Source organism: Stenella coeruleoalba (assembly GCF_951394435.1).
Source record: "Stenella coeruleoalba genome assembly, chromosome: 20".
In the NCBI taxonomy this organism is placed as follows: Eukaryota; Metazoa; Chordata; class Mammalia; order Artiodactyla; family Delphinidae; genus Stenella; species Stenella coeruleoalba.
This window is the reverse complement of record NC_137166.1, coordinates 4,803,481-4,831,221: the sequence shown is the minus strand read 5'-3', so window position 1 is coordinate 4,831,221 and position 27,741 is coordinate 4,803,481. Positions and strand designations below refer to the sequence as shown.

At 48.0% G+C, this 27,741-nt stretch overlaps 2 protein-coding genes across 7 annotated transcripts in view; both read right to left on the bottom strand.

The window, feature by feature from the left end:
* MBTPS1 (membrane bound transcription factor peptidase, site 1) overlaps nt 1-9,116 on the bottom strand; it is a 49,986-nt gene extending 40,870 nt beyond the window's left edge. For all 4 annotated transcript variants that reach the window (XM_079908552.1, XM_079908551.1, XM_079908554.1 and 1 more), the window contains exon 1: nt 8,949-9,116. The gene's annotated coding sequence lies outside the window, so the exon portion shown is untranslated. The remainder of the gene's footprint in view (nt 1-8,948) is intronic.
* A 1,504-nt stretch (nt 9,117-10,620) lies between these two features.
* On the bottom strand, nt 10,621-27,730 carry HSDL1 (hydroxysteroid dehydrogenase like 1). Of its 3 annotated transcripts, none has more exons than XM_079908064.1 (6): nt 27,476-27,730; nt 20,210-20,268; nt 17,084-17,309; nt 15,962-16,407; nt 15,526-15,753; nt 10,621-13,437 (listed from the first exon to the last, which is right to left on the bottom strand). In XM_079908064.1, exons 3-6 carry the CDS (start codon nt 17,301-17,303, stop codon nt 13,339-13,341), a joined length of 993 nt encoding a protein of 330 aa, XP_079764190.1. In that variant the 5' UTR covers nt 17,304-17,309; nt 20,210-20,268; nt 27,476-27,730; the 3' UTR covers nt 10,621-13,338. The 3 variants fall into 3 exon arrangements, with proteins under 3 accessions (XP_079764190.1, XP_079764189.1, XP_079764191.1); XM_079908063.1 differs by having other exon boundaries at nt 17,084-17,268; nt 27,476-27,598; XM_079908065.1 differs by lacking the exon at nt 20,210-20,268 and having other exon boundaries at nt 27,476-27,639.
* Nucleotides 27,731-27,741: the final 11 nt, after the last annotated feature.

Genomic DNA, 27,741 nt, shown 5'->3' with positions numbered 1-27,741 from the left:
CTGAACAGCAGGGCCAGCGACAGGCGGAAACAGCCGCTCAGAGCGCCAGCGGAGCGCCCTGCAGAACGAGAACCCCGCGGCGGGGCGGGGTGGGGGGGCGAGCGGCTCAGTTCCCTCCTCCGACCCATTTCCCCGGAGCCCCAGAGCCAGGCACTGCTCCGGCCGCCCCGCAGAGCAGTGAGCACAAGACAACCGAAATCTCTGCCTCGTGGAGCGGCCCTTTCGGGGGAAGACAGGTATCACGCACGATGAGGAGAAGACGTGGCATTTAGCTGGTGATAAATGCTGAATTTTGAAAGCAGAAAAAAGAAAGAAGGGGGATGTGACAAGTCAGGCAGAGGGGTGAAGCTGAGACAGAGTGCTGCAGAAGCTTCTGGAAGGGGACTTCTGAGTGAAGACCCGATGGAAGCGGGGCGCTCACCAAGCCCCCTGGGGAAGGGTGCCGCGGGCGCTGGGGAGACAAGGGCAGGAGCCCGAGCGAGGGCACGCCTGGTGTGTGCCAGGAAGAGCAGAGGCCAGGGGCGAGGGAAGGGGACCTCGGGGGGGAGATGAGAGGCCCGTGCCCTAGCGCTGAACGGGCAGGGAAAGCATGAGCAGAGCAAAGGAGCCTCACCGGCCGGCTGGAACTCCGTGTGGAGCGGACACAGGCGGAAGCGGGGAACCCCTGGAAGGCCCCTGTGAAGAGGGTGGCTTGGGCCAGGGAGGGGCAGGGGTGGCGAAGGCAGAGCCGAAAGGCTCCGCTGACGACCAGATGTGGGGCGCGCCCGTGAGGAGGCAGGGACGGCACCAAGGCCTCCGGCCCAACGCCCAGGGCGTCTGCCCCAAACGGGATGGCGAAGGCTGCAGGAAAAGCCGGCTCAGGAAACACGGGCAGGACCTGAGTGCTGTCGGGCGAGCCTGAGAGCGGGGGGGGGGGGGGGGGGGGGGGCGGCATGGCTCAGGGCAGAGGGGAAGAGGGAGGTCATAATTGAAAGGTCACTGAACCTCTCACCAGAGGGCCACACTAGAGGAGTCTCCAAACCACAGGGGCTGGAAAGCAGACACCCTCATGAGGACAATCCCCATGGAGGGGGAGGAAGGAGAAGGCTGGGAAGGACGGGAACAAGGAGACACTCCCTATCTGGACCTGGCTGACCTGCTTCTGTTCTTTAAAGGTGAACTAAAATCTGGTTCTAGGAAGACACTCTTTTTCAAGAGTGACAACAGATATGGAGGTTTCTACGTTTCCCAGTCCCAGAAAGAGAGAGCTTCAAAACATAAATTTGCACTGAGGAAAAGAAAAATGCCACGGGGGACCTAGAGGCGGGTGAGTGACGGCGTGGGCGCTGGGGAGGGAAGACCCGCCACCGCCTACCGACCTCTGCGCCCTTGGCCTGTCTGTTTTAAAGATACGGCTCCCCCGACTCCTCCGCAGCGCTCTGAAGGCACCCCGCGACCGCGTGCACAACGGCTGCGTTCCGCTCTCACTCCACAGTTCAGCCCTGGAGAGTGTGTCCCCAAGACGGGCTCACCATCTAGTGGCCAACACGTACGCAGCAACAAGCGTAAGGTGAGCACAGAGAAGAGGAGCACAGACACAACAGGAAAAGAAAACACTTTCTGTAAAAATAATCGGCCGAGGATAAGGAGGAGGCAGCGGTGGGAGAGCTGCAGCGGCCTGGCGCGGAGTGACGGAGGCTGAGGGGAGAGGCCCCTGGCGAGGGGTATCAGAGCCTGCGTGAGGCGCCGGCAGTGACGAAGGGACACTGATTTGATCAAATAAATATTTTGTGGATGATGGGAGGCAGATTTCTCACTGACAGGGAAGGAAGTCTCAAATATGAAAGGGGAAAAACTGGAATGAACCATGCAGGATCACAATAAAACTGGAAGTAGTGGTGTGAACTCAAGGTTTTCAATATACAGACAGATGTAGAAAAATACACTCACACAAACACACATACATGTATTTCCTAGCTCTGTCTGCTGAAAGGACACAGGGGCAGTGATATCCCAACAGGAGGGAAGCCAGAACTGGTTTTCTAAATAACTATTCTCCACTAAAAGAAACCAGGCTCCTTGGAGAGAGAGCTAGTTCCAGGCTGGGCAGGGTGAACAGACATGCGTCTGGAACATCTTCTTGCGCCAGAAAGTAAGGAAAAGCTCAAAGAATGGTGGGGATGTGTCAAAGGGACACAGAGGCCAGCACAGGACGATCTGAGCATCGAAGCAAATAATGAACGTAACAGATCCTGACCCACTGAATACAACAGGAAAGCATGAGTCCACTGTAGCATATATACGTAAAATAAACTTAAACTGTGAAGAGGAATAAGTTATTCACATGGGCTCAGAATGGCTCCCAGCAAAATCCTGATTTACGAAAGGAAATAGGGTAACCCTACAATGGAGACGCTTCATCAGGTTAACCAGCGATGGGACAAATGGACCCAGGTCCGCCGGGCAGACGCACTGGAAGAGCCTGGCGTCACCTGAGGGGCTCCTGCCAAAGAAGCACAACCTGAATCAGATCCTAAGGAAACATCAGGACCCCAATCGAGGGACATTTTTCAAAACAACTCGCATAGAAATTCCATAAGTACTGAGGTAATGAAAGTCAAGGAATGGCCGAGATTGAAGGCGACTCAAGAGACATGACCGCTAACTGCAACTCAAGACTCTGAACTGGATCCCTTTACTGTAAGTACATTACCGGAATGAACAACTGGCAAAACCTGAATGGGGCCAACCTGTGATCAGCTAGCAGTGGCGTATCAAGACTAACTGCTGGATTTTGAAGGCTGTGCCGTGACTGCATAAAAAGGTCCTTGCTTGCAGGAAATGCCCACTGAAGTATCCAGGGGTAATGGACATCAGGTCTGCAACTTACTTTCAAATTGTTCAGAGGGAAAAAAGGGCTTCTATTGTTCTTGGACCCTTTCTGGCAGGTTGAATGGTTTCCAAAATATGCAAAAAAAAGGTCCTACATTTAGTCTCAGTTGCTAGCGCTGCCCTCAGGAGGGTGGGAGTATGAATTTGAAAATGTGGTGGAGGACTTCCCTGGAAGTGCAGTGGTTAACAATCCGCCTGCCAATGCAGGGGACACGGGTTCGAGCCCTGGTCCAGGAAGATCCCACATGCCGCGGAGCAACTAAGCCCGTGCGCCACAACTACTGAGCCTGCACTCTAGAGCCCGCGAGCCACAACTACTGAGCCCATGTGACACAACTACTGAATCCCGTGCGCCTAGAGCCCATGCTCCGCAACAAGAGAGGCCACCGCAATGAGAGAAGCCCGCGCACCGCAACGAAGAGTAGCCCCCGCTCGCCGCAACTAGAGAAAACCCGCGGGCAGCAACGAAGACCCAACGCAGCCATAAATAAATAAATAAAATAATTTATAAAAATACAATGTGGTGGACGGGTGGGGGCAACTTTAAGCCTCTTCTGTGAGACTCACTCTGCACAGACCCATGTGTGCACAACCAGACCATGGACCTTATCAAATAGGTTTACACCCACCACCTGTCACACAGAATGATATCTGAACACACCAAGAGATGGACTGAGCCAGTCAAAGAGAAATTAAAAGTATTTCTCATTCCAAGGAATTAAGGAACTGAGATAGTAAACAGCTGCTAAGATTAACCCCAGTGCCTCTATAATCTACAGGATGAAAACCAAGTAACATTTTGACAAAAATTGAGACAAAAATTGAGTATAAAATAAAATCATGTTTAAGAATCCCACCCAATAAAATGAGTACTCTCATAGGTTGCTAGTGAATGCAAAAAACTCTTATGACCTTTTAGAGTAATTTGCCAATATATGGACGTAAAAAACTTTTAGTCTAATAACTTCAGTAATAACAACAACTAACACTTACTGAGCATTTATCATGTGGCAGGTGTTATCCTAGTAGCGTGCATGTATTAACTCACTTAATCCCACGACAACCTGTTCCTACCCATCCCCCCATTTTCAGATGAGAAAACTGAGGCCCACGGTGGCTCAGCACCTTCCCTGGAGTCACCCCGCCAGTAAGTGGGGAAGCTGGGCTGGGAACTTGGGTGGTCTGGCTCCAGAGGCCACACTCTTACGAGGTAGGTTACCCTGCTTTCCTAAAATCCATATAAGTATAAACCTGAAAGCATACAATAATTTACGTCCAAGGATTTTAACTGGGAAAAATTACAGACCACCTAAATGCAATAGGGGACTAGCTAAATAATTAGTGCACCCATACTATGGAATGCAGTGCAGCAATTTCAAACTATGGTCCTTTGGAAGGCTGAATAATGGTCCCCAAAAGATGTCCACATTCTCATCCCCAGAACCTATAAATGTTACTTTATATGGCCAAAGGGACTTTGCAGGTGTAACTAAACTAAGGATGTCTAGTGTCCTGGACGATCCAGGTGGGTCCAATGTAATTACAAGAGTCTTTATAAGAGGGAGGCAGGGAACTGATGACGGAAACATGAGGCTGAAGTGATACAGGAGGAGGTCAGGAGCTAAAGAATGCAGGTGCCTCTGGATGCTGGAAAAGGGAAGGAAACACATTCTCCCCTGGAACTTCCAGAAAGAATGAAGCTGACACCTGGACTTCAGCCCCGTGAGACTGACTTCAGACTACCGACCCCCAGAACTGCCAGAGAATAAATCTGTGTTGTTTTAGGCCACCAAGTTTATAGAAATTTGACACAGCAGCCATAGGAAACTAATATATTTCCCGAAGAATATGGGGGAAATGTTAATGAAATATTAAGGAAAACAGTTCATGTACAGTGTGATCCAAATCTTGATTTTTTTTTTCTTTTTTTTTTTTTTGCGGTATGCGGGCCTCTCACTGTTGTGGCCTCTCCCATTGTGGAGCACAGGCTCCGGACGCACAGGCTCAACAGCCATGGCTCACGGGCCCAGCCGCTCCGTGGCATGTGGGATCTTCCCGGACCGGGGCACGAACCCGTGTCCCCTGCATCGGCAGGTGGACTCTCAACCACTGCGCCACCAGGGAAGCCCCCAAATCTTGATTTTTAAATATGTATCTATGTGCACAAGGAAAAAAGAACACGAAAAACTATCCACCAAAATGGTACCAATGATTCTATTACCTTCCAATACTATGATTACAGGTAGTTATGTTCTTAATTCTATTCATACCTTTTCACAAAGAGCACATGTTACACTTTTAAATTAGATAAAACATATTATTTAAATACTTTAATAAATCTTTTAAAATAAATTTTATAGAAAAACAAATTTTCTGGTAAGACAGCGGCACAAAGTCAAAGTATGTTAAAAATGTAATTTTATTTGTACATATAGCAGCGCTTAAAAGGGATCTATTTCCTAGGAATTGTTTTCAAAAATCTCTGTGTCTACCTTCTAGCTTAAGGCTACGCTTTTAGCTAGTACATTCTGAACGAGTTTATCATCTGTAATATCACTTACTCATAGGGCCTGGTTAGGGCTGTTACTGGATCCACTAAGTGTTTACTGGATTTAATTTCTATAAATTCTTAACGTAGAAGACCTGGTTATCTTTGCATACAAAGGTACACCCTAGAAGATGGTATTTACAAAATTATGGATTTTCCATAAATAAGTATAATTATGCCTCCAATAAAGGTACAATCAAAAAATATTTGACATTAAATACTAAATGTAAAATAAACAGCTCAAAAAATACAATGCCAGGAATAATATTTAATGAGACGTGTATAAAAGGGAGACAAGGTAGAGGAGATGTATTACTTGGGCAAGTGACAGCTAACATTCCTTACAGCTCTGAGAATCTTCTACTTTGCATTATAAAAGGGTATCACTAGGATTATGATGCCCCGTAGAGCTCAAGTACATCCAAAAGGATTTCTTTGCAAATAATTAAGAACACAATTCAGATGAGAGGAAATGACTTGTATCACCTGATAGTCGTCTAATTATGAAGATGTGCCTTGCTTTTTAATGACCCTTTACTGCAACAGATCCAGAGAAAATTGAACTGTTTAGGCTATGGAAGGATACCACTCAGTTCAATTAAAATTTGACTGTAAAAATACCGCTTTTGTAACTAACTGCATACTTGACTGTATTACCATTGTTTAGCAGGCTAACATTTAAGAGATGCCAGACCATGCCAAAACAAAGGTGTATTCTTAAGCCTGACTGAACCATTCATTCTGGCACATTCTGTCCATTAGTAGGTTTCGTAGGGGGAAAAAACACAAGCAATTCAGCCCCAAGAGTCAAGAGTGCCCAAGTGAAGGACCATCATGGTCCACACTGCTTTTATTGCCTATTCTTTCTCAGATGTGGCTGTCTCCTTATTCTCTTGACCCTTCAGCCATCCAGTACTGGCCAGCCCCGTAGAAGGCTAGTACTTTCCTCATTTTACTTGAAACTCATTTTCTTAAGCAAAAAGACATTCTCAATATTAATAAACCAAGTTAACAGATTTCTCAGCGTGTCAAAACTGATCAGGCCACAGGGAGGAGGAAATCAGTCTCCCTAACCTGACTCAGGCCAAACACTGAGAAACCAAGGTCCAGCCTCCCGTTCTTAATATTTCAAGTCACCGAGGGCTGGAGTTGCCAAGTTGTTCCAAAATATAACCAGTACCTTAACTCTCCCCTGGTGTCAGGGGGCAGATGCCAACACACGCCCACCCCAGCTCCACTTAAAGCGCTACGCTAGGAGCCATGTGTGGTCTGCCCAGGCCTGCGGCCTCTCACTATCTGTGGCACTTACTGTGGCTGCCACACAAATGAAAGAGGCAGCAGGCGGGGCAAGAACTATCTACCACCAGACCGACAGAAAATGCGATCAAACAACACGTGGATGGGAAGGGAACGCTAAAACCTCCTGACTCTTCAGAAGAGAGCCTGCTTGATCCCATAGGACCCTAGGTGCTTCTAAGGCTCTGCAAGCACTGAACCAGAATTTCTTTATTTATAGACGCAACCAACTCTTGATTATAAGCCTTATAATCAATTATAACTATAAGCCTTATAATATAAGGGATATAAAGGATACTTGGGGAGCACCATTGAGACAGCTTATGGGCAAGAGTCCCACCCGCCACCCCTGCTGCCACCTCTAACAAAAAGGGCTCTGGCCATCTGCATCATACATGGAAACGTAACATTTTATTTGAGAAAAGTGTCCAGGGGACTGCCCTGGCCGTCCAGTGGTTAAGACTCCGCGCTTCCACTGCACGGGGCTCGGGTAAGATCCCTGGTCGGGAACTAAGATCCCACATGCCACACAGCCCCACCCTCACCCCCAAAAACGTGTCCTGCATGAATGGATAAACAAAATGTGTTATATCCATACACTGGGATATGCCTGGGCCATAAGAAGGAATGAAGTATTGGGGGAAGGCATAAACTAGGAGTTTAGGATTATCAGATACACTCTACTATATATAAAATAGATAAACAAGGACCCATTGTATAGCACAGGGAACTATATTCAATATCTTGGAATCACCTGTAGTGGAAAAGAATCTGAAAAAGAATATATATATGTATAAATGAATCACTCTGCTGTGCACCTGAAACTAATACAACATTGTAAATCAACTCTACTTCAGTTTAAAACAAAGGAATGACTTCCTGATACAGGGTACAATGTACATGAACTCTGAAAAGAGTACGCGAAACAAAAGAAGCCAGACACGATGGCCACATACGATCTCACCTGAATACACGAAATATTCAGAAAAGACAAATCTCAGGAGACAGGAAATAGATTAGTGGTTGCCTGGAGCTGGCGTAAGAAATAGGCAGTGACTGCAGATGGGCACCAGCCATCTTTGGGGGATGTCACCTTAAACTGGGTTATGGTGGTTGCAGAACTCTGCAAATTTACTAAAACAACAACTACCAACAAATACTGAATAAGTACACTTAAAGCAGCTGAATTTTATGGTATGTAACTTTACCTTAACAAAGCTCTCACGTTAAAAAATACATAAATAAAATGGGTGCTGCAGATTAAGGGTTGGGAAGAGTCACTGTTCTCCAAACCCCTCATTTTTATACTCAGGCAAACTGAGACCTCGAAGTGAGAGCGCTACTTACCAGCACAATCGAGACTAAAGGGCCATAGGAAACGAAATTCTCCAGTTCAACTCAAATCTTAAGCCACTCGCAAAGGACACTTGGAAGTGTCCTTCAGAATCTAAAGTAACTGTAAATATTTAACTTAATCTGCATAGGCAAACAGGCCATAAGTCTCAGGGGCTCTAACCCAAACAAGGGGTAAACATCTTAATGAACACATGTAGACGGTGTATAACCGTCTCACGCAGCACATTCAGGACAGGGCAAGGCAAGATTTTAAGATTCTACAGGTCTGAAAGGCATTCTTGTTCTGAGAGTCAACCAGAGCCTCCCGAACCCAACTTGCCGACGAGCTTCTTACCCCGCATTTTTGAAAAATCAGTGGAGCAATGCGTACAGACCGAGACGGGGAAGAGAACCGAGGTCCCTTAAGATCTGATACCAGCTCCCTCTGGGAACAGACCCGAAAACTGCGGTCTGTTCGGAGGCGGAGGGCCAGGGCCAGGCATATGGTTTGACTCCGTTAAAGTGTATTTCAGATAAAGAAAACGGTGAAATGGAGCAAGCTACCGAAGAGTGTCAACACGCAGAGAGGGCCAGGCGGGGACACCAGCCGGGAGCCGGGCCGGTCTGAGGCGAGTGGAGGGGACCGCGAGGCTCCCACGGGCAGGCATGCAGTGCACCGGCGCGTCAAGCCGCCCGTCCTCCCCGCTCCCCGCACCGTCGCCCCCGCACCGCCCAGTCGGCGCCCAGAGGTTCCCGGGGCGCAACGAGGCCCCGCCGCCGCCCGCCGCCCCCGCCAGCGCAGACCCCCGCCCTCGGGGCCTCGAGCACGCCGGAGAGCGCGGGCGGCCGCGCGGGTCCGGAGAGGCGGCGGCTCCGGGGAGCGGGCCGCCTGACGTACCTGCGGCGGCCTCAAGCTCGGGTCCGCCCGGCCCGGGATAACGGCGCCTCCGCGGCGAACACGCCTCGGATCTCCATGCGGGGTGTTTACTCCCAACGCTCGCGATACTGCGCGATCCGGGCGGAGAAACCGACGGCCTGGAGCGCCGGCCCCGGCGGCCGTGCGTGCCCTGCGTGCGCGCTCTGGACGCCGGGGGCCGCGGGGCCGGGCCGGGCCGGGAGGACAGACGAAGGTCTCGCGAAGTTTGCGGCCCTGGGGCGGGACCGGGTCGGAGTCCGGGTAAAGGACTGTTAGAATGGGCCGGCGAGGGATGCGTAGGGATTTAGGGCAGGAGCTCATGGAACCTGCACTGGCCCGGGCCGGGCTCGGTCCTGCAGAGGACAGCCATGGCGAAACGGCCCCTGAAAGCTTCTACTCCAGCGCTCTCCTCCTGGGGCCTTTTGGTGTCCGGAGCAAGAGCCGGGTTCAGCGCGCGCCCCCTGCAAACCGCTACCCGTTTTACCCGCGCGGCACCTGGGACGCGGGCGGGTGAAGTGCTTGCTCAGGGCGTGAGGATGCGAGTCCTCCCCTGACTCCCACCCTGACCGGCGAGACCCCTGCCCCAAGTCGGTCCGCTCCACTCCTAACCCCTCGCGGCCTCGCCTGGAGCACGGACGCCAAGCGGCTACCCCTTTTGAAGAAACAAGGATTAATGTGTTGAACTCTAGAAGTGCGCCCCCCCCCCAAAATGTCCGGGTGATTGAGATCACGGGCTGTTTTGTGTCTAAATGTTGAGCCGGTCCACACTTGACGTTGGACACAACTAGGGGACTGAAAGCCTGTTTTACGTAATGCTGATGACAAATGATGTGCTATATAGTGAGACAAAACTGCTTGCATCTTGTTTGAACTTTCCACGGCACCATGAAGATACTGCATGGCCCCAATATTAGAAACCACAGCACTGCATCTTCCCTTTAAGAATATTTAACCAAACTCATTTGACATAAGTGGCTAAATACAGAATCCCCGACTGGCTTTGTGATCTTCGGCAAGTTGTACCTCAGCTCTTCTGTACCTCACCTTCCTCATCCAAAAAAGAGATATGAATACCTACCTAATAGGATGAGGGTTAAATGAAACATACACATACAGAGCTTGACACACATTCAATAAATGCGGTCGTTACACTAGATCAACCCACACCTGATTAAGTTCTCCCCCCACCCCCGCCCCGCCCCAGGTCGCATCAATGTTAGGAACTTTCAGAGAATTCTTGACCCTCGCACTTGCAGATCCTCAAAATTAAGCACTCCCTGCTGCCACCACATAAGGTACCTGATCTTAAACTTAACTGTGTTTGTTCTACTCAGGGTTCTTTTAACAGCCCTTTAGGTCACTATGCCATTGAATACAAAGCCCAACTGTTAGGAACAGAGGTAGGCTGATGAATTGCAAACATCCTTGTCACGTGATAGTGAAGTCGGAAGCGGGGGAAGAGAGACAGCTGCCAGCTCCTGAAAACCCTAGAAACTGCAGGGGGCCTGGGGCATGACAGGAGGCGGCCTGGAAATTGACCAAGGAAGGCTGAGAGCCCCAGAATCCTGGTCTACCGGTTTTCCACCACTCCAGGTTCTACTAACTTCCTAAACTAACCCTTCACGTATATAATAAAGAATTCACAATTCCATGGGAAGGTAAATCTTTATTAACACTGAGTGCTATTTTAAAGAGTAACAGCCTGAGCCGATACTGAGACAGAGACACACAGAGAGACTAGTTTCCCAGGGCAAACAATGTCAACACTGAGGACACCACTTAACCCTCTGGTTCCCAAATGTGCCAAGATTTTAAGTAACTGAGGGTAAAACAAAACAGACTCCTCCAAAGAGCTGTCTCTACTCACTGACTCCCTTTTTCTTCCCACTCTTTCTTGAACCCACTACTTTTCATCCCCACCACGACTTTCATCCCCACCACTCGATGAAAATGGATCATGACAAAAGCACCAGTGACCTCCACATCGCCAATGTCAGTGAGCAAAATCAGCCTTCATCTTATTCAACCTATCAGGAGAATGAGAGCAAGAAATCAACTCTATAGTTTCACAAGATTTATGAGACACGTGGTTACACGCGCAATTTTCTTACTGAGTTACCAGCTTTTAATGAGTTACTATCACAGGTGTTTAGAGATTAATTTTTTGTAACTTTTAAATTAACTGTTCCTACGGGGAAAAAATGTGTCTCTCTTTCCAAACAACCAATTTACAAACATATGGAGCAAAACCTCTTCCAAAGGAAGCAGAAGCAACTGCTTTTATTGTTGTTTTCAGGTCACAGACTCTTTCAAAGGTTCTTACTTCCCACATTCTTAATAAGAAATCCCATCTACAGTGGTCCGATTATGACTCTCAAATGAGCTCTGGGAAAGGTAAAACCTAAGAAGAGTCTTGGTTTTGATCTTTCATGAACTTTGCACCAATCAGCATATTTACATATGTCCTGCCAAGGAGAGAATTTTAAAACATCACTGACATGGTTTACTTAGTCTCATCATATAACAATGATCAACACCTAATCTATAAATATAAGACACTGCTGTACCACATAACACCTTAGATATAAATACGGTATTTTTACATCAAGTTGCTGCTTCTTATTATATGTCAATTAAAGTTCAAGTCACTGTGGCATGAAGTCAAATTTTCGCTAGTCTTAATGACCATAAATGGTCGGGTAGGGAAATGCCAAATATGACAAAATAAAGGTTTCCAAGCCAACTTGGAAGCAAAAAGTTCTACGTAGTAGTATCGTAGAAAGGTCAGTTCTACGTAGTATCACTAGTGTGTAAATTTTCACACCTGAAGTTCCTCCTCTTATGTGATGAAGGCCTGATCTGTAAGTTGAAGAGCTCTGAACTGAACTTCTGATCTTGAGTCCAAGTCAGATCTGGAAATACTAAGGCAATGTCACTGGCAAAATTGTGGGCATAACATCAAAGCATGCTTTAGGCCTACTCGTAATGGAATATTATCTCAGGAGAAAGCAATTTCATCAAAGTCCTGATTTCAATTTACCGGTTTCTGCATCGATGTTGCAATATTAAACTGTGAATTTCAAATCTGCACATACGATCATATTCGTATAGTGATTTACAACTGTCAAAGCACTACGTATGTGACTCTCAAAAATGTTTGGCTTTACAGGACCTGAACCAAAAAGACTTCACAGTAGGTTTCAGTGCAAACCCGTATTGTGGTGGGTTGTGCGTAATTATCTTCATACCAATAGAAGTATTCACTGTAACGCATAAATCCTTTACACGAACCAAGAATGAGCTTCTAACTTATTTCAACAGACACAATATGTCATATCACACACACATAATCTGTCCATATTTTAACTACTATTCTATAAATCTTTGATGTTTACACCAATAATGCCACTGGAATGGACTAATATTACATAGCAAAGTGTTTGACAAGGTAAAACAAGCTCTAAAGGGTTAAATTTGTTATAAAATGGGTCATAGGCTGAGAAGTCATTACTCATCCGCAGTAATTATAAATCAGAGGATGACTGAGGGTCAACTACTACATGTCCAAATCTAGGAATGAATTAACTCCTTAGTAGATTAAAAAAAACAGAATGTCGTAAGTAATATTATACTTGGCAAATCTATAGCACAAAATTGGGTAGCCTTGTTTAGTATGAAAAGGAAAAATCTAGAATTTTAATACCCTTAAGATTCCACATTAAGCCATCTTGACGAGAAATCTTTCTTAAAGTAACTTACCCATACATAAAGTTGCCTAGATGCACACAACATACACCCGTATATGGTTCTCTAACGAAGCATCAGCTGAAGAGCAGCATTTCATACACAGAGAGCCGAACAACTAGAGTTACACAATATAATACAGAGTTCCACTAATTATACCAGCAATCTGACCTAGAAAACAACACTTTTAAATAGTTTTTCCTGATGAACATTTGAAAACCAATACTATAATTCATCTACTGAAATAATTTCCCTTAAGAAACAACACGCGAAACTGTAAGAGCTGACAAGTCACATCATATTTCAATATCAGACTGCGAGTAGCTCTTAGAACAACATAAATCACACAGCTTTCGAACAGCTTAAAAAAAAAAAAAAAGCATCAAAATTTAGGTTGCCTCATGGTTCTTGTGTGGTGGTCGTTGTTTACCCTGTGCCTTCCAAGCGGCCCTTGAGGCTTTTCCACAGCATTCTTAAAAGTGTTATGTTTATTTTGCAAACGATGAGTCAACAGTATGCTAAATGATCGGTAGAAAGAAAATGCAGAAGATAAATTACATGTGTTCTTCCAAATGTAGAATGCTGCAGGCTCCCCGAGTTGGCAACACTTCCCAACCATCAGCCAGCTTCACGCTTTGCAGGATAAGGCCTCCTTACGTAGGGAACGATTGAGAATATTTGCTCCCCACACCCAGAGCCATTCAGGCATATACTGTGCAAAAAGAAACTAAAAATGAAAGAGAAAAAGACTGTAAGGTTAGAACCCGAAGTCATCGACAACAGAACGCACAGATCAGCAATCGTTTAAACCAACAAACATCACCAATCCCATTAAATACAAAAAAGGGAAAAACCTTAGGTGCTACTGCACTGAGCACCTACTTTTGTATAAGACCCTATGCTAGACTCTCTGGGGAACAGAAATGTGATCACCGCCCACCCGCCGCCTTTCTCTAATGAGGCGGGACAGACCTACACGCAGTGATACGATTTCATCTTTACTTAACGTGACATGAATAGTATGGAATGTGGATAAGAATTACAAATCAGCCCAGGAATAAAAGGCAGGTGAAAGAGAAAACTGCATACGTGCTTAGTACTGTGTGAGAAAACTGGGGACTGAGGGGCAGAGTGGTGCTAAGTTAAACAAACGCACTGAGTCAAAAACACCAGGACCCTGAGAGAGTGTCTTGAGGTGTGATGTGGAAGCCTCGGGGATACAGGGAGGATGTCCGCTGATGCTGCTCTGCTCCAGGGGGTCTCCAGGGCCACGTCCCCACAGGGGACATTCGGCAAGGTTCAGAAACAGTATTAGCTGTCACAAGTGGGGTGGTGGTGCTACCGGCATCTCGTGGGCAGAGGTCCAGGACGCTGTGAGCATCGTACAGCACACAGGAAGGTCCCACAACAAGGAACGAACCAACCTCTACGCCACTAGTGCTCAGGTGGAGAAGCCCTGCGCAACACTGACGGATCTGTCCGAGACCGAGCAAAAGTTTAACACCTTGTGTGTGAAGGAGGGGAGATGATGGGCCCCTGGCAGGTGCTGATGTTCTAGCCTTGACCAGAGGTGTAATAATACAGGTCACTCCTTAAGAAACAGACCCAGGTCACTCTGCTATTCCAGGAACCACAGTGAACAAGGAGGGGGTCCCAGCACGATGAACTGTGGGGTGAGGGTCCCAGAGGTGCAGGTGTTCCCAGCAGGTTCCACAGAAGCTTCAGCTTAGCCACCTTGGAGACAAGGGTCCCGTGTTTGGCCTGGAGCCGTAAGTAACTACCTGTGAAAATGACCAAGGTCTCTTTGGACCTCTTTAAAGAGTCAGGATTTCATGGAAAAAAATACCCAAATACTCCTCCTTGGGGCCACTGTCCTAAAGCAAAAGGCTCTAAAATCCAAGGAGATGAAAGAAGGCAATATATGGTCCCTTAGGAGGACTCTGTAAGGAGGGTCACATTGAAACATGGGGGCGCCTGACACAGGCTAGGTAATCGGATGCCCCTCCAAAGGGCATTTTATTTTCAGTGTTTACTGAGTGGAGAGTGAAGCAGCATCTAGAAATCTGTTTGTTTTAAATCTCCTCTCATGACCACTTGTCCACTACAGGGGGACCAGCATCAAGATGGATTCTGCCCGTTTCCTAAGGACGGGCAGGCGGAGCCTCATTGGCTTGTCCCAGGGAGGTTTCAGCACACCGGGCAGTGGGAGGGAAAGCGCTAATGGAAGAGGAGAGAATTTCATCCTCTGGGTACTGACGGATCAACTCCGGAGGCTGACTCATCGGCCTGTTGAGATAACAGCAGTAACAGGAAAGGGATGCCAAGTGTCCAGGCACCGGGAACTGCGGAAAAGCCGGGGTGGGGGGGGTCGGGTTCTGCAAGGCTCTGGGCGCCTTCGGGGATCCTGACCCGTGTGTCCAGGCCTGCTCCTGACCAATGTGAGACAGAGTAGCCTCCCCGGGGACCCGGCTCAGTAGGACTTGGGAACAACGAGCTGAGGGGAGGACGTCCACAGCGAGGGTACACATCCAGCTCATCGGAAAAGTGCACAGTGCTGAAAACACAAATGCCATGCGCTCCCCAGAGACTGAGACAGGCGGGACTTAAAAAGGTAAGAAACAAACGGGAATGGAGAAGATGGAAAGGAACTCAAAGAACGCGAGCTGGATCCTTAAACCGGAGCACTCTAAGGTTGAGAATCAGAATTCACAATCCTCATCTTTCAGCATCATGCTCCAATCAGATTCCCAAGTGTCATTTTAAAAAGGTTTAGGATGCATTAACCTAATTACGAGAGCTGAGCGCACACTGTTACCTGGATGGAATGGGACCAGTATCCTGTGGTCCTTTTTGAAATGCCAAGGGTAGAAACAGCGTGATGTGCGTACACTTGTGGCGAAGGCACCAACCACGGGCACTTGTGCAGAAAGCTGCCAGGGGTGGACACGTTGGTAGCTACGTAGAACGGGATTAGACTCTGTACGAAAATTCCTTTGGAAGCATATTCATACTGCAATGCTCTGCTGAAGTGGTCTAAGTAAGCCTGTTGAAACAGGAGGGGAAAAGACCTCATTTTTCAGGAACTCGGAAGAAATTCAGGAGAAAAAAAAGATTTAATGGTCATTTCAGGGAAAAAAATACAGCACAAGCAAACACGAGCTGCTGACAAAGAGCTCAACAAACTGGACCAAACCATCGTGATAAACACTGTCCTGCATGGTGATTTCACTTTCCAACTGGGGACGCGTTACCTTAGACGCAGAAAACGCCGCCAGCTGCGGGGTTGGCTTGCAGCAGGAGCCGGAGGAGATGGTGACGATGGCCCCTTTCTTCCTCTCCACCATCCCGGGTAACACTATGTGCACCATCAGACTGGCGGCGGCAACGTTCACGTTGACGATGTCCCAGAGCGTGTCCTCCGAGACCTGTGTGAAGTACTGCGGGTAGGGGTAGAACACGCCCACGTTGTTCACCAGGATGCCAACGTCTCTGTCCTTCAGGGCTTCCCGAATCAGGCCGTAGATCTCGCGGCCATTGCTGAAGTCCGCGACAATGACGTCAGTCTCCACTTTGTAGGCGTCAGCTATGTCTTTAGCGACCGTCTGCAGCTTCTCTTGGTTCCGACTGATCAGGACGATGTTGAGCCCACGGCTGGCCAACTCCTCTGCGTAGGCCCTTCCGATCCCATCTGTTGCGCCTACAGTACAAGCGGGGACAAGAGAGCAAACTCGTTTCTCAGTGTGACCTTTAAAATGGACTTTAAATACACTGTGTCCGGGTTTATTCAGAGAAGGATTCACACTAGAAATAAACCGAGTTCTGTAAGTGATCAGTCAAGCACAAGGTCAAATCCATGACACAAGCTAGTCAAATACTCGCCCAGACACTCTGACAGGCAGAGGAAGAGCGTTTTACATTCACCAAGTTGACTGTGAGACACAGTGGGAAACTGTTTTCAAACTCTCATCTGGCTTGAATGAGTGCCAGGGGGTACTTTCCTGGGAAACAATGGTAAATTAAGATGAAATTTAAAATAAGGGAAGTGTTTCTGAAAGTGGTACCAGTTTGTAAGGACACTTTGAAAACAGAGAGCAAGAAGGAAAAGCAAAGGCTAGGAAGGTGGGGCTGGAGCTGGACTGGCAACAGGAGGGGCAGAATGAGAAGCACAGAAATCACAGGGAAATTCTTCCAGGACGAGGGCGGTAAGAAATGCGCCCATAATCGTAACAGAGTAGTTTTATTTCTTTATCCCATGAAAACATTACATCAAATTCAGTAACTCCAGGAATGATGCATCCAACTTAAAACACAGATTAAACAGGAAAGATGATTTCATTTTTAGATTGGGCAAGAACTGAAAACTCATCTCTTACCACTCACGACTGCCCATCTTCCATACTGCTTGATCAGGTCTGCTCTGCTCACCAGGCGCGGGATGAAATGCAGCCTGATGAGGCTGTAGAAGTCACAGACGACGGTGATGCTCTTTCTGGCCGTGTACCAGGCTCCAACCAAGGCGAGGGCTTCCATGTAGCAGTTGCAGGACCTGGCGATTTCCCTGTACAAGAGGTAGAAGCTGTCGACGGCAGCCATGGCAGCCTGCAAGGGAGGGCAGCGAGAGAGAGGTGGCCTCTGCTTAGTAAGTTAAAGGAACATGCACAGTGCGCGGGAAGAAAGGAATCCGAGGACATCAGAGCTTAACAATTTTGCATTCAATAACACTAACCGTTCAGATGCACATAGCCCATGGATCCAGACAATTTATGATCTCATTATTTAACATCTGTAGCTTATAAAGTTCTTTCCTTCCAAGAAGATTAGTCAACATAGTTATCAAGAGTTACCAAATTCCTACTAAAATCCAGGCACTGCGGCGCTAAATGTTGTGGCTACGGAGATAAACACAACATGCCCTATGCCAGAAAAAGCTCCTGGTCCAGCACAGCGGCAGACACAGAGCTTTTAATTCACGTAACAGCTGAGAGGTATGTTTCTTTCTTTTACTGAATTTGTATGTATTCAAAACCGGCAAGCGCAGAGGGCCTACTATCCCTGGAGAGACAGAGGAGAAGAAACAGAGGAAATATTAAGACAGGGCCTTGGCCTCAAAGACCTTACAACCCATTTGTGACAAAACTAAGCTCTAATAAACTTTAACATCAAATAAACATAAATTAGATTATGTATAAATAATATTCATAAATGTATATTTAAAAAGAGATACTCCCCAAACTTGAAGAATTGTTTTCTCAAACGACAGTGCATAAGCACGCTCCACTGTGCTGATGTCACTGGCACACCACTACCCTTCCCTGGCCCCTTAACGTTTGGGGAAAGAAAAGCCCAATTCAATTCTTGTGAGTATTCACACAGCAAGCATCGCGACGCACCTATTATGTGCCATGTACCGTGACAGATGCTAAGGACTCAAAGATGAAGTAAATAACTACCTAGAAGAAGAGACGAACATTTAACAAAACAACTTTAAATGTCATACGAACTGGTGTATGTACGCCTGTGCTCAGAAAGGCAGAGAAAGCCCGGGCACGACCAAGGCTGATGAACTTCATCCTGGACTAGACCCAGGAAGCCACTGAGGCCTGAGCCAACTGTGTGCTATCAAGTGAGGGTCAAACATCAAAAAGATCAGAACAGACCACAATTAAATTTCAGGGAGCTCTGATATGCACAAACACAAGGATACAGCATTTATTGTATATTAATAAAAGAAAATAGATTTAAGCCAAACAAACATTTATATAAAACTTCTGGAAGTGGCCCCTTTCATAGAAACTGCATTAGAATAGGAAAAAAATAAATCCTGAAACTAAGAAAAATCCCTGACAATAGCAGCAAAAGTTGGCATAAGCTTAAGGAAGAATAAGTGAATTCCTTCCCACTCGACCGCAATGCAATTTGAGCTCAACCAAGGTTTGCAGAGTGGAGAAAACAAATTAACCTCTGGAATGGAACACAATGTAAGAATGATATCACACTGTGGTAACAGGCACATAAAATAACGAAAAAACTACTGAATATAAATATGTATATATCGATATCTATCTGTGTGCTGAGTGTGCACCTGAGTGTGCAGTCCAAATTACAAACCAACAAAACACACAAAAGAAATATGACAGAAAACTGAAAGAAACAGGCAGCAGGATTCCTAAATGCCTCACGATGAGGATATAACCCCTCAAACGTTAAAATTTCCACTCCTACCGTAACTCTAAATGGGTGTGGCATTAAGTAAGTTAAAGAAACGTCCTTCTCAAATAGCAATACAGGAAATGACTGAAGGGGCCACCTTATTTCCAGTAAGTAAAGTGCTGTACACTTTGGGGTTCTGTTCAGAGAAACTTACCTCCTACGACAAGGATGCCAAGATTGGTCAAGAAAAGAAAACATTATAAACTTGATTAAGCACACAAACCAATTACTTAATAAGATAAAAACAATTACATGCTCCTCTGGGGTAATGCTTCTCCATGGACCACACTGGCTGAGATCCCCTAAAACATGAACTATCAAGATCAATGCAGTCTGGGCTGACGATGCTTTTCTTTTTCTGGTCCGTCCGCCCCACTAAGGCCGTACGCTCCGGGCACTGCTCCAAATCCTCTGAAAGACGCTCACAGTCACGGTCATCCACCTTAAACGTGTTCACCCCTTTACTGCTGTGCATGAGCGCCTCTCAAAGCTTCCGGATGCTAGCGATGAGGTAGTGACGTGTCACCCCCTCCAAGGGTCCCCGCTGCTGCACCATCTCAACACACAGCCCCCTCCTGAGGAGGCAGGCGCCGGCTGCAGAGGCCCCTGCCGGGCACTGAGCACACTCACACTGGCTGCCGTCCCCGAATGGCGCTAATTCGATTCCCAGAGCAACAGCCAAAACATTAGCTTCTTACCAGGAAGAACTTTATAAAAACTGAGAATCCAAACCCAACCACCCTAAGTTAGGAGTTCCTGAGATAACTTTTTAAAGTGGACACGTGCCTTTTGTCATAATTAATCAAATACTAGGCCATGAAGAAAGCAAATGTGAAACATAATAGTTGTATGCACCAGTACTTTTCAAACAAAATGTGATAAAATTCGAAATAACAAAACTATGACCAAGAAACTAGATACTTGGAACATTAAATCTATTCTTCAAAATAACAGGTGGGCATACAACTAAAATGTTAAAACAGTGTTTTCAATGAAAAATTGCAAACCATATATCAAGGACTAATGGATCGTAGCCAAAGAAATACTTGTGAGAAAATGAATTGCAGGAGTGTCTGTAATAGGGTTCCAGCTAAAAAGGTCAGGTATGCCTCAGAGAATGACTCACCCCAAGGGGAAGCTGTGTAAAGGGAACTTCGACCCTCTCAAACACCATTTTTTTCAAGAATTGAACATCTCAGAAGGAAAAACTTCAGCAAAAGAAGCCTGACTGCGACCGAGTTCCCCGATTTTTCTGCTCAAGTCATTAAGTACCCGTGGTTTCCTCTTACCTCCTCTGCCAGCCCTGGGCCTTCAGGAATACACTGCTCTGTCTTCTCTTCAGGACAAGCTGTGAACAAAAACCAACAGGAAACAAATGCCTCTCCTTCACAGCTCAGCTGGGATAAGTTTATATAAAACTACGACCAAAGCGTTTTAAAAGTTAAGGGAACGGAACAACTCTCATGCCGTGATTCCCTGCACAGGCAGCGACGCATCCCCTGGTCTGGGAAAAAGGCAGGCGCCGCCAGTGCCCGTCTGGTGGAAGGCTGGGCGGGGAGGCATCCCGGCTCCTGCACCTTGTTCCTTAAGGAACATTTCGTCACACAGGACAAAATCTGTCCGGACCGCTTGGAGGGAGACCCAGGACGGCGAGCAGACACCCTGCCCCCGACCTGTCCCGGGCATCTGCTGGGCTTCCCCCGGCCTCATCCTCCTCTCTGCAAACACTGTGCTCGCTCCAGCCACAGAGCACTAGACCCTCCGCTCGGCCGCAGCACCTGTTCCACACTCCCGGCAGATCCCGGCTGCCCACCTGAGCACGTGGGTCCTGGGCTGGCGGCAACGGCAGGGAGGAATGGCCCCTTCCAGCCTGCCTGGGGCCGGGGGCTTACGGATAAGGAGACGGAAGGAAACGCCAGTGCCACCTCTCCCTTCTCCCTCCGCCCTAGACACCGCCTGGTGCCTGTTTCGGTTTTGAAACCCCCCACCCAAGGCTGCGTTCCCTGGGGGGCCGCATCTCCCCACACACCCCTCCAGCACCTCACACAACCCCTGGCGCGGACGGACAGGAGGGCCCAGACCAGCTGCTGCATGAAATCGCACCACCCAGCCTAGCTCAGCTCAGTCCCGTCCCGCGGGGAGGGGACCACCAACACCTGCGATCCTTTACAAAGAGAAACCCCTCGTGGGCAAGGCCCCCAGGGCCGTCCTGCGCAGGCCCAGCAGGAGCTGTACAGGCATCGGAGGGGAGCAGAGACCAGTGGTGCCAGGGCCTCCAACCCCGCTTCTCAACTCCACCCACTGGATACCCTGCACCACCAGTCAGGGGGGACCGTCACGGTATTTTAAATTGCAATTCCGTCACAGACAGCTACCTTACACGTTGATTATCATTGCTGGATTTTTTTTTTTAATCGCGGATCATCAGAGGGCTGACAGCATTCTAGGTCTGAGATGCATCTCATCGTTCCCCAGAGGCAGCTCAACGTGGACAGACCTGACTCACGCCAACCAAACTCACAAAAGACTGATAAATTCAAAAGCCAATTTAGTTATGAATAATAAGCGATGCAGCCAAGAAGCCTAAACACGCACGGTCACTAGGCTGTAGGAAAGTCTACAAACTACTAGAACAGCAATGAAGAAAGCAGTAAGTGTCAGACGCCGAGGACCCGTGCTGGGTCTCTCAACAGAGCGATTCCCCAGGGAGGAGGGCAGGGGCGAGACGTGCCCAGGAACAGCCCAGCCTGCCGGGAAATGGTGACAACAGCAACGAGCTCACAGCACGGGATGCGCACCCAGGGGTGGAAACAGGGCCGGGAGGGGAGTCCAGGCTGTGAGATGCCTTTATGCCACACAGAAACGTTGGGCCAAAGGCAGGCGCTCATCAAGTTTAGCGCAAAAGGCAGTTGGCGGCGGTGGAGGGGCAGTGGCCTTGCGGGCAGGAAGTCAGGCGGCCTGGGCCCTGGTCCATCCAGACGGGGACGAAGCAAAGCTAGACGGAGAGCACGCAGCTTTGTGACCGACTCCCTGCCGCTCCTCAGACACGCCAGACATTTTCCCCCATTTGCTCACACCTCGATGGACCATAAATGGCAAAGGATTGGAAATTCTACATGCCCGACATCCTCTTAATCCTCTCCCCATCGGTAAGTAGCTGATGGAAAATAATGTCTTTCTAATGGAGGAAGAAATCAGGACTCCCCCCCAAAGCCATTCAGTTCTAGGAAAGCTCGTGGAAGCAGTTTTAAAGGGGTTTCCTACACACTTAGGTCGAGAAGCCTACCAAGGTACGCACAGATAGCAGGCTGCTCTTCACTTGCTTTGGGGCTTTGACTAGTTCATTGTTCTGTGGATAGGTACTAGTCTAAAACCTAGAGAAATCCATTACTTAGAAAGCAACACTGCAACACAGTAAAATCCTGGTCCCTGTACACCCTATCTGGACAAGTTATTATAAAGCTTTGTTTTCTTGCCTCTACGAAAACTAAGACATCAGTGAACAACAGAGGCAAACAGTCAGAACTGTCCCCGAAATAGGAAACGCAGTGCAATTCCCTACTGTCTTCTAGGCATTTTCTACTTCTCCAGGGCAATACTCATCAGGGCTAAAGGACCCTTAGGTAAGCTACGGAGTCTGAGTGATTATGACGTGTCAGGGTAGACGCATGCTCGGCAGAAATGGCACCACTGGCCAGTGACGCTGATACAGGGGAGGCTCTGCACGTGCCGGAGTAGGGGGCACATGGGGTCTCCGTACCTTCCTATCGATTTTATTATAAACCCAAAACTGCTCCAAAAGAGCCTAAAAAACCCCTTTGAGGTAACATCACAACTATGAAGGCATCATGGGAAAACTATGGTCGAGACTCCAGGAGCAAAGTCACGTCTTCAAAGCGCGGCTGCTGTGCCTGTAACATTATCCTGACCTACAGTTTAGCTGACTCGACATCACCGTGAAAAAGGCGATCAGACCTAATACAAAACCCTTCGGGAATCAAAGAGCTCTGGGAGCAGTGTCTTGGCTGAAACACAGGCATCCCCAGGCTATCCAAATGAATGCTACCTGGGGGTGATGCTACAAGAACATAAGACAGATTGTCCAAAATGTTTTCAAAGAAAATAAAGCAAGTATGATGGAAAAAAGACAATTAAAACACCACCGAACAAAAGGTAGTGGGGTGGGTAGATAATGGCCCTCCCATATGCCCACACCCTAATCCTCAAAACTCGTAAACATGTCACCTCGTGTAGCAAGGGGACTTTGAAGATTAAGGATCTTGAGATGGGGAGAAGCTCCTGCATTATCCAGGTGGGTCCAACGTGATCACACGTGTCCTTATTAGATGGAGGCAGAAGGGTCAGAATCAGAGAAGGAGTTGTGACCAAGAAGCAGAGGTCAGAGAGCGCGAGGGAGATTTGAAGACCAGAGGCTGCTGGACTGAAGATGCAGAGAGGGGTCACAGGTCAAGGAAGGCAGGCACCTCCAGAATCTGACAAAGGCCAGGATACGGACTCTCCCCAGAGCCTCCCCGAGCGACACAACCGTGCTGACACCCTGGCTTTAGTCCAGTGGGACTGACTTGAGACTTCTGACCTCCAGAGCTGTAAGAGAGTAACTATGCCTTGTTTTAAGGCACTGAGCTTGTAGCGCTTTGTTACAGCAGTCATAGGAAATTACGATGGAGGGACGGACAGACTGCCAGTCTAGTTTTTAAGACAGTATAGAGACAAGTTGCAAATCCTGAAACATCCCTCAAACCAAAACCTTCCAGTGTATTCAGGAAGCAGAAAGTATCCTCAGAGGCTCCTCAGATCTTCGACTGGCTGAGGCCGTCCTCACCACCCCCGTCAACAGCCGGCACTTTCCAGTAAGGCTGCAGGGTTAGGACTTTAAACCTTTTTTTAATAGAAATCTCACTTCACTCAGACCCTTGCTCTCAGCACTCCCATCCTGTCTCTCCTCGCAAGCCCAGCTCAAGTCCCATCCCTTCTCCCCAGCTCAGTCCCAGGACCCGCAGACAAGCACCACGACACGCCAGCCCTGGGGATGGACCCATGGACGGGAGGCCCACGCCCCTCTTCCTTTCCCTTCCCAGGTCTCCACACCCACCAGCATGAGTTCCCCTCCGTCTCTCTCCCCCACGTGACACTTAAACACTTAAACAGAATGCGGAGCAGTGCAGTAACTGGACTCTATCTTGGTTCCTCAACTAGAACACAGGCCTCTCGAGGGCAGGAAATATATCTAAAACTAATTTTTCTGTAATTTAAGAAAACTGGAAAATGTACACAAAAGTTGTAAAACCTATTATGCACAGTTCAAAGAGTAATGAACAAAACACCCGCACAGACACCCTACTTCACAAATCAAAGCAGTCTTGGAAGCCCCGATGCTTCCTCCCTGGTCACATCCCCTTCTGCCACCTGGGGTCGGGGGGGGGGGTAATCAATCTCCTAAATTCTGATGTAATATTCCCTTTTTTTTTTTTAATAGTTGTACTATTACTGCAGCGTGGATTCTGAAATATTCCGTTTTCCCTGGTTCTGACCTTTACATAAAGGAATCAAACCCCTTCGGTATGCTTTGGTGCCTTCTTTCACTCAGCGCTGTCTTTGAGACTCACCCACGCCTCCGTAGCTGTAGGCCATATACGCTCACTGCCGCGCTACCTCACGGTACAGACACACAATGCATATAACCATTCTACTGCTGATGGGTTGTTCTCGTTGGTTTCCACTTTACAATTATGAACGGCACTGCCATGAACCTTCTCGTGCATGTCTCCTAGGCACGTGTACAAGAGTTCCTCAAAGGGATAGGCCTATGAGTCGAACTGCTGGGCCACAGGGCATCCAGGCATCCAGTGAGATGTTGCCAAAGCGGCTGCACCGATTTACACGCCCACCAGCAGCAAGTGTGAGCGCATGCTGTCTCCTCTCGGTGGCTGGCAACGTCCACCAGTTCACTTCCTGCCAAAGGCTGGCTGTGAAATGGGATCTCACCATGGTTTTCACTGGCATTTCCTGACTACTAATAAGGCTGACTGGCACTCCTTTGATGTTTATGTGCTGTTTGTGTTTTCTCATCTATGAAATGCCTGTTCCTAGCTTTTGACGTGTTGTCTTCTTTTTCTTTCAGAGTTATAAGAATTCTTTCCATATTGTAGATACTAGCTCTCTGTATGCTTTGTCTCTTTATAGTGCCTTTGATGAACTGAATGTCTTAATATTAATGTAGTCAAATTTATCTATCTTTTCCCTGCATCGTTTGTGCTTGTCATGTTTTATTTCAGAAATCCCATCCTAGTCCCAAGTCATAAAGATATTTTCCCATATTATTTTCCAAATTTTTTTTTACAGTTTTGTTTTTCAGATTTAACTCTTTAATCCTCCCACAGCCTTGTGATGGTGTGAGGCTGGGATCGCATCCATCTTTACTATTCCTCCTCAGCACCTGCCATGGTGCCAGGTATATGACATTTATTTAACAAACAGAAGCAAATAATGCTTTGTGTTCAAAGTTCAAACCTCCCTCTCGGGGAGAGAAAACTTGAGAAGCTTCTCAAACTTTGCATCAGCACTTTGACGAAGTTATTATTGGTGTATCATGACTTTCTGGAATTTCCTTACCTTCCTTTGCCAAGTTTCAGTATACCACTACCATGAATTGCATGGAAAGAGCAGAACACGGGAGTTCTCATCCAAGATCCGATAACCCTCAGGTTCAGGTCTCCCTTTGTGCAGTGGGAATTAAAATAATAATAGCATCTTCTCCTAGATATAGACCCAAGATAACCGAAGACTTAGGCTCACACAAAAACTTGTACAGCTGTGTTCACAGCAGCATTATTCACGAGCTAAAAAGTGGAAACAACCCAAATGTCCAACAACAGAGGAATGGATAAACAAATGTGGTCTATCCACATAATGGAATACTATTCAGCAATAAAAAGAATGAAGTATGGGTACATGCTATGCCATGGACAAACCTTGAGAACAGTATGCTGAGCAAAAGAAGCCAGACAAAAGGAGACACATCATGGGATTCTACGTATATGAAATGTCCAGAAAAGGCAAATCCAGAGACAGAAAGTAGATTAGGGCTGCCACAGGGGGAGTGGGAAATGGGGAGCGACTGCTAATGGGGTGGGATTTCTTTGGGGGATGATAAGAATGTTCTGGAATTAAATAGTGGTGAGGACTGTACACCATGAATATGCTGCTATGAGCAGTACATGTTTAAATGGCTAAAATGGTGAATTTTATGTTATGTGAATTTTATCTCAAAAAGAAAAAATCTGCTAAAAAAAATACCAATTTGTTGAACTCTATGCCCCTGGAACATTACTGTAGTGATTACAACCACAGACTTTGAATATAGACATCCTGGATTCGAATCCACGCTCCCCATATAAGAGCTGTGTGTCTTGGGTGAAGGTGACATTACTTCACCTGAGCTTTCCTTACATCACCTGTAAACACGGGGCTAATAGTTCCTGCCTAAGATTATAATGAGAATTAAAGTAGATCATATGTAAAAAGCACTCAGAACAGAGCCCAGAACATAACTGCTCCATAAACCTTGGCTATTAGCCACTATAATTCAGTGTTCAACGTCAGCTCTTGTCTATTTGTAGTGCTCAGGGTTAAAACTGAGAGCTGGCTTTATGCAAAAGACTCCACTAAGTGCTTTATTCCCACCATCGTACTTGCCCTCTCATCAACCTTACGAGGCAGAGTTTTAATCGTTCCCAGTTTACAGACGGGGAAACTGAGGCTTGCCGAGGTAAAGAGAAGAATTGGGCTGTGGGAATTCAGATCAAGGTCTACCAAAGTCCTGAGCCCTGGCTGGCGACGCCCACTGTAAGACCCCCAGGCAGGCATCTTGCTAGCATCACCGAGAGGGCCGCTGAGTTTGGCTTCAAGCGCCGGTCTGTGTCTGGGCTGCACGTTCATTTGGAACAGCGACAGCCTCACTGGTCTCCAGAACCCTTCCCCTCCAGCACCGGGCAGGGCCGAACAAATGACCGCCGCTGGGGAACTGGTGGGGCCCTTTCTCCAAGAGCTCCCTTATTCTGAATTACTTCTACTTCAGAACAAAGACGACGACAACGAATCCCACTCAGACCAAGTCCTTTGGAAACGACAATAAAGAAGCACAAAGGGGTGATCTTCAGAGCCTCGTGCGGAGCACCTGGGTCAGGTCTGGGAAAGAGTGGGACCCGCGCTCGGGGTGGCTGGGGCCCCAGGTCGGCCGGGTCCTGGGGGAGGGGCGGGCCCAGAAAAGGGAGTCCTGTGTGGGTGCAACGCCGGGATGGAGCTGTGGAAGGGGCGCTCTTGGGGGACACTCTGGAAGGAGGGAAGCTGGGGGCGGGGTCCGAGGGAAGGGAGGGACGAAAGGGTCCGGGAGGCCTGGGTGTCTCGGCGCTGAGGGCACTAGTCCAGGGGGGCGTGGTGGGGCGCAGAAGGAGGCGCCGGGCCGAAGTCCCAGTGGGCGCCGAGGGAAACCAGGAGGGTCTGGGGCCCAGGGCCTGGCGTGGGGGGCGCGGTACCTGCAGAGGCGACGCAGTCTCGGAGCCGGTACCACGAAAGACGCTCGGCCACCACCCCGTCGCCGCCGCCGCAGCTACAACGAGCCGCGCCCCCACGTGACCCGCGCACGCGCTGTGGGCGGGACCGTTGCGGGACCCGCCCCCCGGCGTCCCGAGTGCGCGTGCGCAGTGGTTGCCGTGGGGACCAGGGAAGCGTAGGCCTGCCAACGACGCACACGCAGACGCAGAGTGCCCTGGCGGGCTGGGTCACGTAGTGATCCCACACA

What these genes read in the sequence shown, in the direction of transcription:
- HSDL1 (XM_079908064.1), bottom strand. Translation starts at nt 17,303, where the DNA reads ATGGCTGCCGTCGACAGCTTCTACCTCTTGTACAGGGAAATCGCCAGG. An exon ending in AAGATGGGCAGTCGTGAGTG is followed by an intron (nt 16,408 to 17,083) that starts GTAAGAGATGAG and finishes CTTGTACTGTAG; the next exon opens with GCGCAACAGATGGGATCGGA. An exon ending in ACTGGTCCCATTCCATCCAG is followed by an intron (nt 13,438 to 15,525) that starts GTAACAGTGTGC and finishes TTTCATTTTTAG; the next exon opens with TTTCTTTTTGCACAGTATAT.